We start from the raw sequence: 12,639 nt of genomic DNA, 5'->3' as shown, positions 1-12,639 counted from the left end.
CATGCTAACTGTAAATACCACCATGATCAGATGCACGACTAGATGAGATACCTAGATGATGTACAGCGGCTCGCGCAGAGTCCAATTAAGCCCCTGGTAAGTAGAACGAATCGCACATTTCCGGGCATGGGCGTGGGCGTGGGATCGAGAACCGAACTGGGATGGTGGGTGGACAGCGGACAGCCGCGTTACCCACCGCTCTAGGGCTATCTGCCAATACTACCCTGCCTCGCTGCGAAGCCTGTCGCGACCGTCAGCCAATGCTCTCAACCTCAACCTAGCATGCGCAACAGACTCACCAGTACCGCCACCATCGACCGCAGGCGCACTGTTAGGAGGTGCCCCCGGACCACTCACAGAGCGACCGAGCATCGCCATCGTCTTGCGGCGCATGAGGCCCACGCCGGTCGGGCTGTCCTTCTCACTGCCGCTGCCGCTGCCGCCGCCGAACGATCCGCGGCGGGGCGTCTTTCCTCCCGGCCCGTCCTTGCGTGCGGTGAGCCGCCGCCAGAGCCCGGACGAAGCGGGCGCAGGCGAGCTCTGCCGCTTAGTGGTGATAACGGGCGCGAGGACGGGGCGCTGGCGTCCCGTCGCGACAGAGTCACTCGTCTCGGAGGTGTAGGAGGAGGGTGAGGACGACAAAACGGGCGTCGGGATCGACAGCGTCGCCTTCAGTGGCTCCTGCTCCGACTCGGACTCGGACGAAGAGGACGGCGACGACGAGGGCTGAGCGGGGATGTCTACCTCCATGATGGGCGCCGGGTGCGTGCTGTGGTGGTCGGCGTCCGCCCAGGAGGGTGAGCGCACATTGTGTGGGCGCCCGGGCCGACCGCGCACGCGCAACGCGTACAGCTCTGCACTCGTCCGCCGCTCGTCGCCCTTGGGACCAATCACCTCCCGCACCTCCGCGTTATCATCAGCATCATACCCTGCTTCCTCTTCTTCCTCTTCTTCCGACTCTATCGCTACGGGGTCGACAGGAGGCATGGACTTGCGCCGGCTGTACACGCTCACAGATGGGCTCGCGAGCGGCGGGCTCGTGATGCTTGCGTCAAAGTCCCAGCTCTCCATCGTCGCGCGGGTCAGGTCCGACGGCTGTCGTCTGCGCTCCATGCGGCTCGTGAGTGGGGGCAGGCCTTGTAGGATTGCGCCAACCAGGAAGCTCTTCTTCTTCGCACTTTTGAAGATCGGCATGGCAAGCAGCTCAGCAGCGGTCGGGCGCTTGCTTGGATCCTTCTCGAGACAGCGCGCGACGACCTCCTGGAGCGCGCGGGAGTAGGTGTGCACGCCGTCTGTGCGGTCGAGCTGCGGGGCGGCATCGCGCACGGTTTGGAGCAAGGCAGTCTTGGTGGAGACGAGCGAACGTGGCGCGCGTCCTTGGGTGAGCGCTAAGGCAGTGATACCAAATGACCAGATATCTGCGGATGCATCGTAGGCTTTGCCATTGATGACCTCCGGGGCCATGTATAATGGCGTGCCAACGAACGACTTGCGTTTCGTCAGTCGAGGCGGGGTGGTATGAAGAGTGTGTAGGTGGTGATGCGGGTGATGGTGAGGGTGGTGGTGTACGTGGCCATGAGGGTGAGGGTGGTGCAAATGGACGAGACGCGGCGAAGTCGGGGCACGTTTATGGATTTGGACGGTCGGCAGCGCGGGCGCAGGAGGTGTATCCTCCGCATCCCACAAAAATGCGGCGACGCCGAGATCTCCTAGCAGCACGGTGCCGTCATCATCAATCAACAGGTTGGCCGGCTTGATATCGCGGTGCATGAGCCCATTCGTGTGCAGGTAGCTTGGCACAGCCATAGCATCGGTAAGCAGATCGGTCGACTGGACGGGGATGAACTCACTCGAGCCCTTCCAGAGCCTGTTTCAAGATGCACTTCACGACCTCCTCCTCCATGCCGCCCGGCCACGCATAGCGCATTACGTCTACGGCACTGCCGGCATTCATGAGTCGCATGGAGATGTAGAGCTTGTGCCCCTGCATCCATGTCCCTCGCACACGCAGCACGTTTGGGTGCTTAGAGAGGGACATGAGCTGGGTCTCCCGTTGGAGGAGACGAAGAGTTGAGGGGGGCAGGCGGTCGAGATCAAGGACCTTGATTGCGCAAGGGATGGGATTTGGCGCATCCGGTGGATGGAAGTCGGCGGTATAGACGGTGGACGATGCACCAAAGCCTATGGGCGCACCGAGCGTGTAGTCTTTGGAGTCGTCGCTAGAGCGCGAGCAATGGGATGAGCGCAGTCCAAGTCAAGATAACAGAGGCCACACCTGTAGAGCCGCCACTCGTCTTCGACTGCACCGATGAACTTCTTGGTGATCCGCTCGCTGGCGGCATTCATGGAGGGCATGGTGGGGGGCGGGGAGAGGGAGGGAGCGCCAGCGCAGAGAAAGAGGGTGGACGGAGAGGATTATAAATGGGGAGCTGTAAGAGCAAGTTGCCGTTACGCATCCTCGCTTGTCTGTCTGTGGCGAGGGGAAACAGATCAAATCGGCTAGGGCCCGATCTCAGATCTCTCCTGCGCCAATCACGGGCTCCCAGTGGCGCACGCCGCCCGCCCACGCGTCCCCTCATCCAGGGCCATCACCCTCTCGCTGCAGCTCCCATTGAGCTCTGTTCAACGCCCCTGTGCATTCATAGCAGACTGCAGACGGATCGTCGTCGCGCGACGCCTGGAACGTGTCAGAGCATGGCTGCCACCACACCGCTGTACTCCATCGGGTCTAGGACATACCAAGCAAGCCTGCTTATCACAGCGCACGAACGTGCAGAAGGCCGACCAGTGGGTCGCGGACCTGCCCAGCCCTGCGGTCGTACGGTGGCCTTGGTTCGGTCACCCACTCGGGCACTCCCAAAGCCCAGCTTGTCAGTGAATTTCCCAAACATAGAGCCACAGTCCAACCACAGTCACTCGGCCTCGGGGGTATCTTACCACATCCGTCCAAGGCCCTGCACTGCACTGCGCTATAGTTGGAATAGCGTGCTATTGCTGTCTTGATTGTCAGGAGTCAATCACTGCGCTCTGCGCCGCTCGTTCGACTTCTCTGTCGGTATCGACAGGAAGCGCAGGACGTTCTCGACCCACTTCGCAACACGCCTCAATGGTCAATATTGTATGTGTGGCCTTCACTTTGCCCGTCTGAGTCCCTCGGGAGAGTTGCGCTCCGGCGAATTTTCGATTAAAACAGATCCGGGAGTTTCCCGCCTTCCCCAATCACATCCTGCAAACCTTCCCCCAGTTTACCAGCCGGGACGTCAGTTGCTCGTTTTGCCTCAAACTGTCCGCGAGCACGGTCGAGGCCCCACGAGAGCGCGATGTTCAATCAAACCATACCCAGCCTGTGGCATCGTACAACACACCCGCACTACGATGCCGTCATATATTTGTGCCCTAGATCCATCTCCCGCAGCTTCGAGACGAATTCATTATCCTCGCCATGAGCCCATGACGGCACCGACGCGTTCGGAAATGTGCAGCTGGGAGCGTCCGCCGGCTGACCAGCCGCCGCACTCTCAGGCGTACATATATGACTAGCTAAAGCATTGACGAGTGATCATAGCGCGGCACCCGTGGCCATTCCTTGTTCATGATCCGCGCACCAAGCAATATGGAAGCGCGGTACATGTCCTGTAACATATTCCATCCCGGGCAAATCTCGCCATACAAACGCCTCTCGCGTGATCATGATCCCTCCGAATCGAACCTGATTACAATCGCACTAAGATACACAATCAACTAGAGCAACGGTACCAAACGAAGATTCGAGTGGCCGCACGACACGTCCACGACACACGAAGGAGAGGTGCGGACCCAACGTTCTGTTAACGTTCTGCGTCCCTCAATGCAGCCGAGCGAATGATCATGAGAACAGCACCGCTATACACCTTCCAGCTCGACTAGCAACCATTTGAAGAAATGCGCACCCCGCTCCCCAGCCGCACGAATCGCACGAGGCTTGGGGCCGCTTGGCATGACGAGACGATCGCACAGGCGTTTTGACCGAGGCAGAAGTTGGGCAGAAGCTACAACATAACATAGGCTAATCACAAGAATGTCGCATATTCGCATTACCGCAGCATGTCGCCATACAACGACGCACGTAAGTATACGCAAGACGGCCCGACTGAGTAAGCTAGGTTGGGTACAAGATACGTTCGTGGATCATTGGATATCGGTTAGGGGTAGGGATCGCAGAGCTCTCAGACAGCAAAAGGCTCGGCTCGACGAAGTAGATCTCAGACATAGGCAGCAAGCGGAGACCGCGAAAGGGCGAGGCAGAGCGCACGGCACAGCAAGCAAGATTAGGCCCTCTGATTTTTGGTGTGAAGCAGGGAGGGGTCCTATGGCCGCCTGTAAGCCTCGTCCCGAGAGCTGCGCGGAGGGTAGTCTCTATCAGAGCTCCTAGAAGCAGAGCCGTTCGCGTAGCCAGCGCCTCCATAAGCCGCAGAAGAGCCCCCGGTATAGGCCGCACCCGAGCTCCCTCGAAAGTTGGCAGAGTCGTAAGCACCAGAGGTCGACCGTGGCGGAGGGCTCTGAGAACGACGACTGCTCCCATGTATAGTCGCCATGTCAGTGATATGATTCGAATCGTTGACCTGTACACTCACCGATACCTGGGTGGACTGGCGCCTCGAGGAGGATACTCCGAGTAGCGAGAGGTTGCCGGCGGTGGTGACACAGGTCTAGCACGAGACTCCGGAGCAGGGGCCGAGTACTCACTATAAAATACCAGATTACATAAGAGGCAGCACAGCAAACTAGACAACATACCGAGGGGGCCTTTCATACTCCTCCCGAGCGCGAACCGGCGGTGGTACACCAGGGGGCGTTCTCGGTCTCGCAGCAGGCGGGGCGCCAGAAGCATAAGCGTACCGGTCAGCAGGTGGCGGAGCTCTCCGGTCATAGTAGTCTCGAGGAGGCGGGGGAGGATAGCCGCGAGGAGGCAAGCCAGAAGGGACATCGCTCTCAGGTGGGTAGTAGCCAGACCGAGAGTCATAGCGAGGGGGCGGGAGAGGCAACGGTGGTGGAGGTCCTCTCATCCTGTAGTCATCGTAGTCGCGGCTCGAGCGCACAGGCGGCGGAGGATAGTCACGGACGTCCCGAGGGGGAGGGGAGGGCGGTCGTCTGTAGTCTCGGCCTGGAACAGGTGGCGGGTAGTAGTCATAGCCATAGCGAGCATCTCGAGGCGGATAGCGATAATCATCCCTGTAGGGCGGATAGTCACGCGGGGGTGGGAGGTAGTCCCGGGGAGGCTGGATGCGGTCAATCAACGGCGCATCTAAGGATCGCCGTCCACTATGAAAGAATGATGTTCAGCATGCAGCTCCGCGACGATGCAAACATTGTACTCACGGCGCCGGGACGTTGGGACATTCTCTGGATCACAATGTTCGTCGTCAGCAGAGCAAGAAAGTCAGGAGGTGCTGCTTTACCTAGCCCAGTGCCCCAACTGTCCACACTTGAAACAAGCTCCCGGATCATTGCTGTACTTCGCTGTTCGGCCGCCACCACGCGACAGCTCAACACGGATCTTGTTACCCATGAAATACCCTTCATGATACTTTGCTACGCTCTCTTCTGCAGCCTCGCGATTGTCGAATTCCTTCAAAGCTGTTTTTCAGCCTCGTGTACCCCGAGTCTGGAGACCGATACGTACCACAAAGCCATAACCAACTCTGTTATAAGACAGATGGTATGCGTGAGAATGAGCCAACGAATACAGTACTGTAAACCCACTTGAGCTCGATGTTGGTAATGTTGCCAATCTTGCCAAAGCAGCTCTCCAGGTCCTCTTTACGAGTATGCTCGGGAAGACCACCGATATAGACCTTGTTGGGCTGTTGGATACAATCGTCAACTTCAGTCACAGGAATCACAGGCATCGTGGCAGAGTCAGTTGCGGCGCCAGTCAAGAAGCAAGGATGTGAGCACGAGTTATAAAGCCAGGCCGAGTACAGCGAGCGCTACCCTGTCAAAGCGAGTCTGTCAAGTAGACACATGACAATCGCCCGACAAGTTGGCGTCGCCAACGAGGTCTCCGAAGGGCTCCAAGGTAACACGCCTCGCTGTATACAGCTCACCAAAAGCGCAGGCTCGCAGAGAGACGTATAGGGGTCATAGACCAGAGGCCGCGCGGCGCACAAAGACCAAAGACAAAGGCACGAACATAAGACCAGATAAGCACCTTGACCTGTTTTTCGCCACGATGGTCGCCAGGAGATTGGGTACTGGGGGTACCTTCTGGCCCCTCAGTGGGTTGGGCAGCGGGTGGATAGTCAGCGCCGTCGGCGCCCTGTGCAGGAGCACGGTCGTCAGCAGGAGGGTGCCCGCCGTTGGCAGACTCGTCGCCAGCAGGAGCCATAGAAACATCGCGTGCCTGCTCGTCTGCGCCGTTATACTTGTCTTGCGCCGGCGCGGCTGCGCTTTCTGCTCGGGGAGAGGCCGCCATGACTGAGATGAGGAGAGCAAGCACGTAGGCGCCCGTCATGCGACTTGAAATGTGCCACCGCGTTTTTCGGCGTCCGCCCGGCTCCTGCCGAACCGCAGGCGCTCCATCGCTCCGGACACCACGACACATTTTAATGCAAGCGCCCATGTGGACTTGCGGTGGGCGCACAGATGTCAGAAGTGAACTCTGCATGAGGTCTAGAACATAGCTACAAAATATTACAGAGGGGCACAATATAACGGAATAATCTATGCACCCTATCACAAGCCCAAAAGAAATGATGAAAGGAGCACAAGAGGGGGTATGCGACTAGTGTAGCGAAGTTGGTGCATCGGACAAATCCAGAAGAGAAATGTCTAAAGTCTATGCATGAGGGGACGGGGGTCATGGTGTCGCATGGGGGAAGCTTGCATGAGGAGGGGACCCGGGAAATGGACTAAAGCTGAACAAAGTATAGCGAGGTTATGCACAGCAAGGAGAGATTGCACGACAGGTGATTATTGAGGACCGGCGACTGCACCGGCCCACGACAGTCAAGATACCATCAGTCATACTACCGTAAGATAGTGGTTGGTGTGAGCGTTTCACATATCCCGCAGCCCGCGCGACGAGGGAGGCCAGAACGCGCTGTGTGGCGGGGGTGGAAGGCGCCAGTGGTGAGCAAGCGCGGTGACAAAATCACCAGTTCTTCAGCTCCGAACTGGCCGGGTCGACCTCGAGCCACTTGTGGTTCTTCATGTCCCGCGCATGTTTACGCTTGCGATGATCGACGATGAGCATGGGCTCAAGGAACTCGCACAGCGCGTCGGTGTCTTCCTCGTTCCAAAGATACTTCTCTATCATGACGCGTTTGAGTGGCCAGGGCTTCAAGCTCCGGATGTACCGCAGCGCGCCTATCATACGAAAAGCAAGTTAGCTCACGTTCGAAACACACAAGACACCACGTCGATAGATCTAGGAATGGAGCCCGGGAAGGCATGGCAGGTCCGGTCGCCGAAGAGGCGCACAGTAGCGGCGCCCATACAGCCAAATTCGGAGGGCGCCCCCTTTGATTTAAATAGACTGTCTACTCACCGGTGCTGTCAAAAAGCTCGCGACTGAACCTCCCACCGAACTTCACCTCTGAGCTGAAGTCGCCCAGCAGCTCGACGACCTGCGCCATGTGGTCGTCGTCCTTGCCGAAGACGCCACCCTGCGCCTGTGGGTCGAAGAGGTACTCTGCGGTGAGTAGTTCGAAGATGACGCATGCTGCGCTCCAGACGTCGGCCGTGTGGTTCCAGTCGGTGCGTCCCAGGACGACTTCTGGCGAGCGATACTGGCGGGTCTGAATGTCTTCGGTGTAGTGCTTGTGGCTGGGTGTCGCATTGCCTAGGTCGGCAATCTTGATGGAGATGGGCGGAGGCAGGGGCGAAGGTGGCGGTGGTGATGGCGGACGATGCGTAGAGTGGGAAGACGAGGAGACGTGCGGCGAGGATGGCTCATGAGTGGGAGATGAAGAGCGAGGCGATGTCGTGGTGCGGGTGTTGATAGTGAGGTTATGAGGGGCGGTTTGAGACAGGAGCGACGGTCCCATCGGAGGTTTGATCGAGTGTAGCTGCATCGTTGGCACCACTGACTCGACCTTCTCGACAGGCAACTCCTGACCTACGCAGGCGGAGAGGCATCCATTGCATGAACGTGTCTCGATCGACAACTTGTTGACCTCGCTCGTGACCACGCTCACGGACGGCGGTAATGGGTCGTTGCCGAACGACGCCGAGAGCGTGGACGGCAGCGGGATGGAGTCCAAACTCGCGGTCGAGCCGTCAGACAACTCGGGCGTCGATAGCGTGCTCTCGCCCGAAGTTTGCTTGCCCTTGCCCTTCTTGTCCAACAAGCTATGAACGCTCTGCATGCTGGCTAATCTGGACAACTGCTGCATGCCTTTGGACAAGCTCCGACTCGAGCCCGTGGGACTCATAAGCGGTTGTGAGTCGAATATCTGCACGTGGCGATCGCGCCCCGCTTGCCGCGGTATTGCGACACCAGTCCGCATGAGCTGCTTCAGTGGCACGCCGACCTTGCGGGACGTCGGTGAAGGGGAAGTCGATAACTCCGCTTGGATATGCGCTTCGACGTCCGGAATGGAAATCACTAGATTCGCAATGATAGGTGAGATATGTGCGAGGTCACGCCATGTTACTTATGTCTACGCACTGATGTTCTCGGGCTTGATATCGGTATGCACGAGGTCACATTCATCGTGTAGGTACTCCAAGCCTAGCAATATCTGCTTCGCGATCACCCTCACAAGCGCGGGTGGCACACCCGTCTTCTTGTGGCGTTCGATGAGCGCGAGTAGATTCTCGCCCAACGGTTCGAAGACGATGCAGACGTGCACGCCTTCAGGACCAGGGTGTTGGAACGAATCCAGAAACGAGACGACAAATTCCCGCCCAGGATGGTCGGGAGTCTCGTCTCGCACCTGGCTGAGCAGCTTGATCTCGTCACGCGCTGTCTCGGCGTAGCGCCCCGCGGATTTGACCACTTTGAGGGCTGAATGGCGTTTGACACTGTGAAGAAGGTGTGCGTCAGCGAGAAGTCACAAAGGAACGTCACGACATAACGAGCGTGCTGCCGTGCTGATAAAAATACCACAGCCCTCTGAACAATAGCCCCGCAAACATGTCGCATCATAATCGTGAGATAACACCCGCTTTCTGTCCATGAGACTGTCTCTGAGAACCCAACCGCAGCCATAATTCCTGCGCTGTGATTGGTACGCTCGATCACCTGTCCCCTCCACATAAACAACCACAAAATATACTGCGTCACTTCTCGGGCAACTACCGACTGCGGATACCACAGAGTCAGACGACCGACCACGACCAGAGCCTCGACTGAGAAGCAAATCTGATCGGATCGGACGAACTAAATGCTACGCACATCTCCAGTCAGAACACTGGACAGTCGCCCATATACATACATTCCAAGCCTGCTGTTTTGTACCGTCGCTCGCGTCGTGGCGGTTCTATGCAAAGGTACGAAGCGCATACAGCAGAAGCATTACTGAATGCGCTTAAGCTTCCACAGCTACCAACGGCTATACAATCGCTTGACTCCCCGATTTTACCAATGGATAAACGGCCACTGGTCTAAAGGAGCCAAGCTATTGCATCTCCATTGGCGGACACAACGGTGTCGTGTCCGGAGATCAGCGAGATGGTCGGGAGCCGATGACGCTCACTCATTACGCTGAGTGCAAGGTGGAGATTCAAAGCAGCAAGTGAGAGCGACGAACGGAAACCAGGCATGAGCGACGTGCCGACGCCATAGTGTCAACAGTCAGACAACAGTCAGACAAGGACTGCACCACTGTCCCGGGTCGCATGATGACCGTACAGGATAAGCGGATGATGGAGGCGGCGGCGAGGGCAGCAGCACCGTCGTCCACACGTAGGGTGCAAGTGCAAGATGAAACGAGAAGTGGTAGCGTGAAGAGAAACTCACATTGTATCCTTCACGAGCCATACGGTGGAGAAGTGACCCCATCTGATCGTGCGATCATAGTGTCAGCGAGGTCATGGCCATACGTCGCGAGATTGCGCGTTGGGGACGTACCCAAGCTTCCTCAACACTACGTAGCGGTTGTCCTTGAAGGTATCGCCAACCTTGACGGGGAGATATCCGCCAGCGTTGTAGTCCGCGGGAGACTCCTCGTCCTTGGATTGCGCATCTGCGACGGGGAGGATCTTGGGGCCAGCGGGGGTGACGACGTACTCGTATGTCGCGCAGGGCTGCTTGGGAGCCATAGGCCGGGATGGGAGGAGGAGGGAAGGAGCGAGCGGACGCTGATACGAACGTCCACCTCTGTCCCGAGCCGGGGCAGCTTATCGCGGGGACGGGCGGCACGCGGTCGAGGCGCCTCTTGGCAGCGCGTAGCCACCCCGAGTCACATCCAGCCAATCGCAGCACGGCAATTTAGATTTGTCACGCGCTGTGACCCCGATAAGATAACACATGCACCGCTCGATCCCGATCGCGCGTTCAGATCGGGACCCGCCCGCGCCGCCACAGCCCCGCCATAGCCACCGCTGTGCCCGAGCCCGACGGCCGACGTTTTTTTCTCAGCCTCTACATACTCCCGAGAAAATGAAGGAAAACATAAAATATGCAGCAGAGGGCAGAGGGATGTACTTGCATAATCTATCCGGAGGCAGCGTCCCGAGGACAACATCGATGACGGGGCTGAGCCAGTCCATCGCCCCGGACGCCCTGCAGCTCACTGCCTATCATGTTCATCGCCGAAGGTTCCCATGAGAGTCTCTCCACCCGGGGTAGCGTTTGAACTTACACGCCCGCGTGAATGGACCTCCGTACAAAGCCACCGACTGAATTGCATACTGCTGCATTTCGGCATCCAATGAGCATTGACCGACGCGGACGCTCCTGGACAACTCAACGATCCCGTAACCCTGTCTTACATGCATACGTGCTCCTAATTAGCAGTGGTAAAGGGTTTGTGATTACAGTACTCGGAAATCGGGCCTCCGTCTTCGGATGCTGGTTGGGTGCGCATGCCGTGGCCAAACCGCGACCTTTATGAGTTACTGCTTCCCGATCACAGAACCATATACGAAGGTTTTTGACTACGAGTCGGCTGATGGCCTGCGGTATCACAGAAACTGAAGGGTTTGCATCATGTCTGAGGTCGTGTGCTCTGCATGACGTCGAACCGGGTCTAAGAACCAGAGTGAGGTTGTTCCAGAAGTGTAGGCATGACAGCTACCCACATACTAGACCCACCTCGGCGTCAGGCCCGGACTCTGACACTGTATAGAGGAAGTCCGGCGAGGCGAAGCGGAGAAGCAAGAACGCACGTTTTTATGATGTCAACTACGACTCCGAGCGCTGTTTGCATATGGAGATGCGGCTCAGCTTTGCACGACACTCGTATACCGTCTCCGTCGTCACAATTGTAAGACATTCCATTATACGCTGTAGGCTGCATTCTACGGACGCAACATCTATCAACCAATGACAAGCAAATTGTTCGCATCGTCGAAGTCGTGAACGGGCACCTCGAGGTTGGTCTGCGGAGAAAGTCAGAAGACGTATCATGCAACATGTAAACCTTGTGCTCACCGGAGCAGGGCCCTTGCGTACACGACCAGCTACACATGAGCAATTCAGCAAGGGAGGGTACCAAGTCGTAGGGTCGAGACTTACAGATGTCGTAATGCGAACCATGGCACGGGCAGAACCTGTATACAGGGGCACTCGTGAGCAGAGGGTGACCGACGCAACAAGCGCACGCACCATCCACCGTAGTCACCAGCCTCGCCAATGGGCACACAACCCAAGTGAGTGCAGACACCCACCATGACCAACCACTCCGGCTTCTTCGTCCGGTCCTCATCGCTCTGGGGGTCCCGCAGTGACTTCCAGTTGAAGGAGCGCGCCTCCTGGACCTCGTCCTGCGTGCGGTGACGGATGAACACCGGCTTGCCACGCCACTTGATAACGACGTTCTTGCCCTCAGGGATAGTCGCCAGGTCGAGCTCGACCTTCGCCATGGCCAGGACGTCCGCGGACGCGGCCATCGTCGCGAGGAACTCCGTCACGGTCGACTTCGCGACGGACGCGGAGAGCAGGCCCATGCCGCCGATCATCATGTACGCGACACCGCGGTTCGTCGAGTCCGACTTCGCCTCGTAGTGCGAGAAGTCGGGCACCTGCGGCTCGATCTTGGCGGGCACAGTCGAATGGATCAGGCGCTTCTGGAAAGCACCTGTAGAGGGGACTGCGAGGCATATAAAATGTTGAGTACGAAGGCCCACAAGCAGCAATGGCCTCGGAGACTGCACGTACCATTCGCGAAGCTCTTCGAGACAAGCCCTGCAGATGAGCTAGTGGACACACCACCCGCCCACTTAGCAGGCGCATCCGAGCGGGGGCCAGCAGCACCGTGCCCGTGCGCATGTCCGTGACCAGCGGGTTCGCGGACGTTGAGGTTGATGTAGGACGCGGCCGGCACGCCAGACGCAAGGGTGCGACAAGTGGGGGGCAGGTTTACAGCCTTTTTGGCGAGCTGGATAGCAGCCATTGCGGAGACAGAGAGCGGATGCTCGACGCTGCTGGCGGTGACGACGAGGAAACAGAGGCGGAGTTTGAACAAGCGCTGGCAGCCCCGGGTATGCCTTTCC

At 58.0% G+C, this 12,639-nt stretch overlaps 4 protein-coding genes across 4 annotated transcripts; all 4 read right to left on the bottom strand.

Moving 5' to 3' along the window:
- Window positions 1-206: 206 nt before the first annotated feature.
- On the bottom strand, window positions 207-2,355 carry C8Q71DRAFT_723677 (kinase-like protein; the record flags this gene model as incomplete). Its single annotated transcript, XM_047921595.1, has 4 exons — window positions 207-241; window positions 300-1,792; window positions 1,851-2,219; window positions 2,276-2,355. 4 exons carry the CDS (start codon window positions 2,353-2,355, stop codon window positions 207-209), a joined length of 1,977 nt encoding a protein of 658 aa, XP_047778759.1.
- A 1,632-nt stretch (window positions 2,356-3,987) lies between these two features.
- C8Q71DRAFT_758327 (uncharacterized protein) lies at window positions 3,988-6,467 on the bottom strand. The gene is made up of 8 exons (XM_047923733.1): window positions 6,191-6,467; window positions 5,743-5,843; window positions 5,663-5,681; window positions 5,439-5,608; window positions 5,359-5,382; window positions 4,777-5,301; window positions 4,614-4,724; window positions 3,988-4,551 (listed from the first exon to the last, which is right to left on the bottom strand). Exons 1-8 carry the CDS (start codon window positions 6,452-6,454, stop codon window positions 4,347-4,349), a joined length of 1,419 nt encoding a protein of 472 aa, XP_047778758.1. The 5' UTR covers window positions 6,455-6,467; the 3' UTR covers window positions 3,988-4,346.
- Window positions 6,468-7,136: 669 nt separating this feature from the next.
- On the bottom strand, window positions 7,137-10,386 carry C8Q71DRAFT_822443 (Pkinase-domain-containing protein; the record flags this gene model as incomplete). The annotated part of the gene is made up of 5 exons (XM_047926219.1): window positions 10,055-10,386; window positions 9,944-9,985; window positions 8,651-9,006; window positions 7,529-8,587; window positions 7,137-7,347 (listed from the first exon to the last, which is right to left on the bottom strand). Coding segments are annotated over exons 1-5 (1,857 nt in total), but the record flags the coding sequence as incomplete, so codon positions are not given.
- Window positions 10,387-11,143: 757 nt separating this feature from the next.
- C8Q71DRAFT_758311 (ubiquinol-cytochrome c reductase iron-sulfur subunit) lies at window positions 11,144-12,623 on the bottom strand. Its single transcript, XM_047923732.1, has 6 exons — window positions 12,305-12,623; window positions 11,753-12,236; window positions 11,663-11,697; window positions 11,579-11,607; window positions 11,227-11,526; window positions 11,144-11,174 (listed from the first exon to the last, which is right to left on the bottom strand). Exons 1-5 carry the CDS (start codon window positions 12,537-12,539, stop codon window positions 11,464-11,466), a joined length of 846 nt encoding a protein of 281 aa, XP_047778756.1. The 5' UTR covers window positions 12,540-12,623; the 3' UTR covers window positions 11,144-11,174; window positions 11,227-11,463.
- Window positions 12,624-12,639: the final 16 nt, after the last annotated feature.

The sequence above is a fragment of the Rhodofomes roseus genome (assembly GCF_022264815.1).
Source record: "Rhodofomes roseus strain CIRM-BRFM 1785 chromosome Unknown C8Q71scaffold_10, whole genome shotgun sequence".
NCBI lineage: Eukaryota > Fungi > Basidiomycota > Agaricomycetes > Polyporales > Fomitopsidaceae > Rhodofomes > Rhodofomes roseus.
Note: the sequence above shows the minus strand (reverse complement) of the source record. Positions and strands in the feature narration are given on the sequence as shown.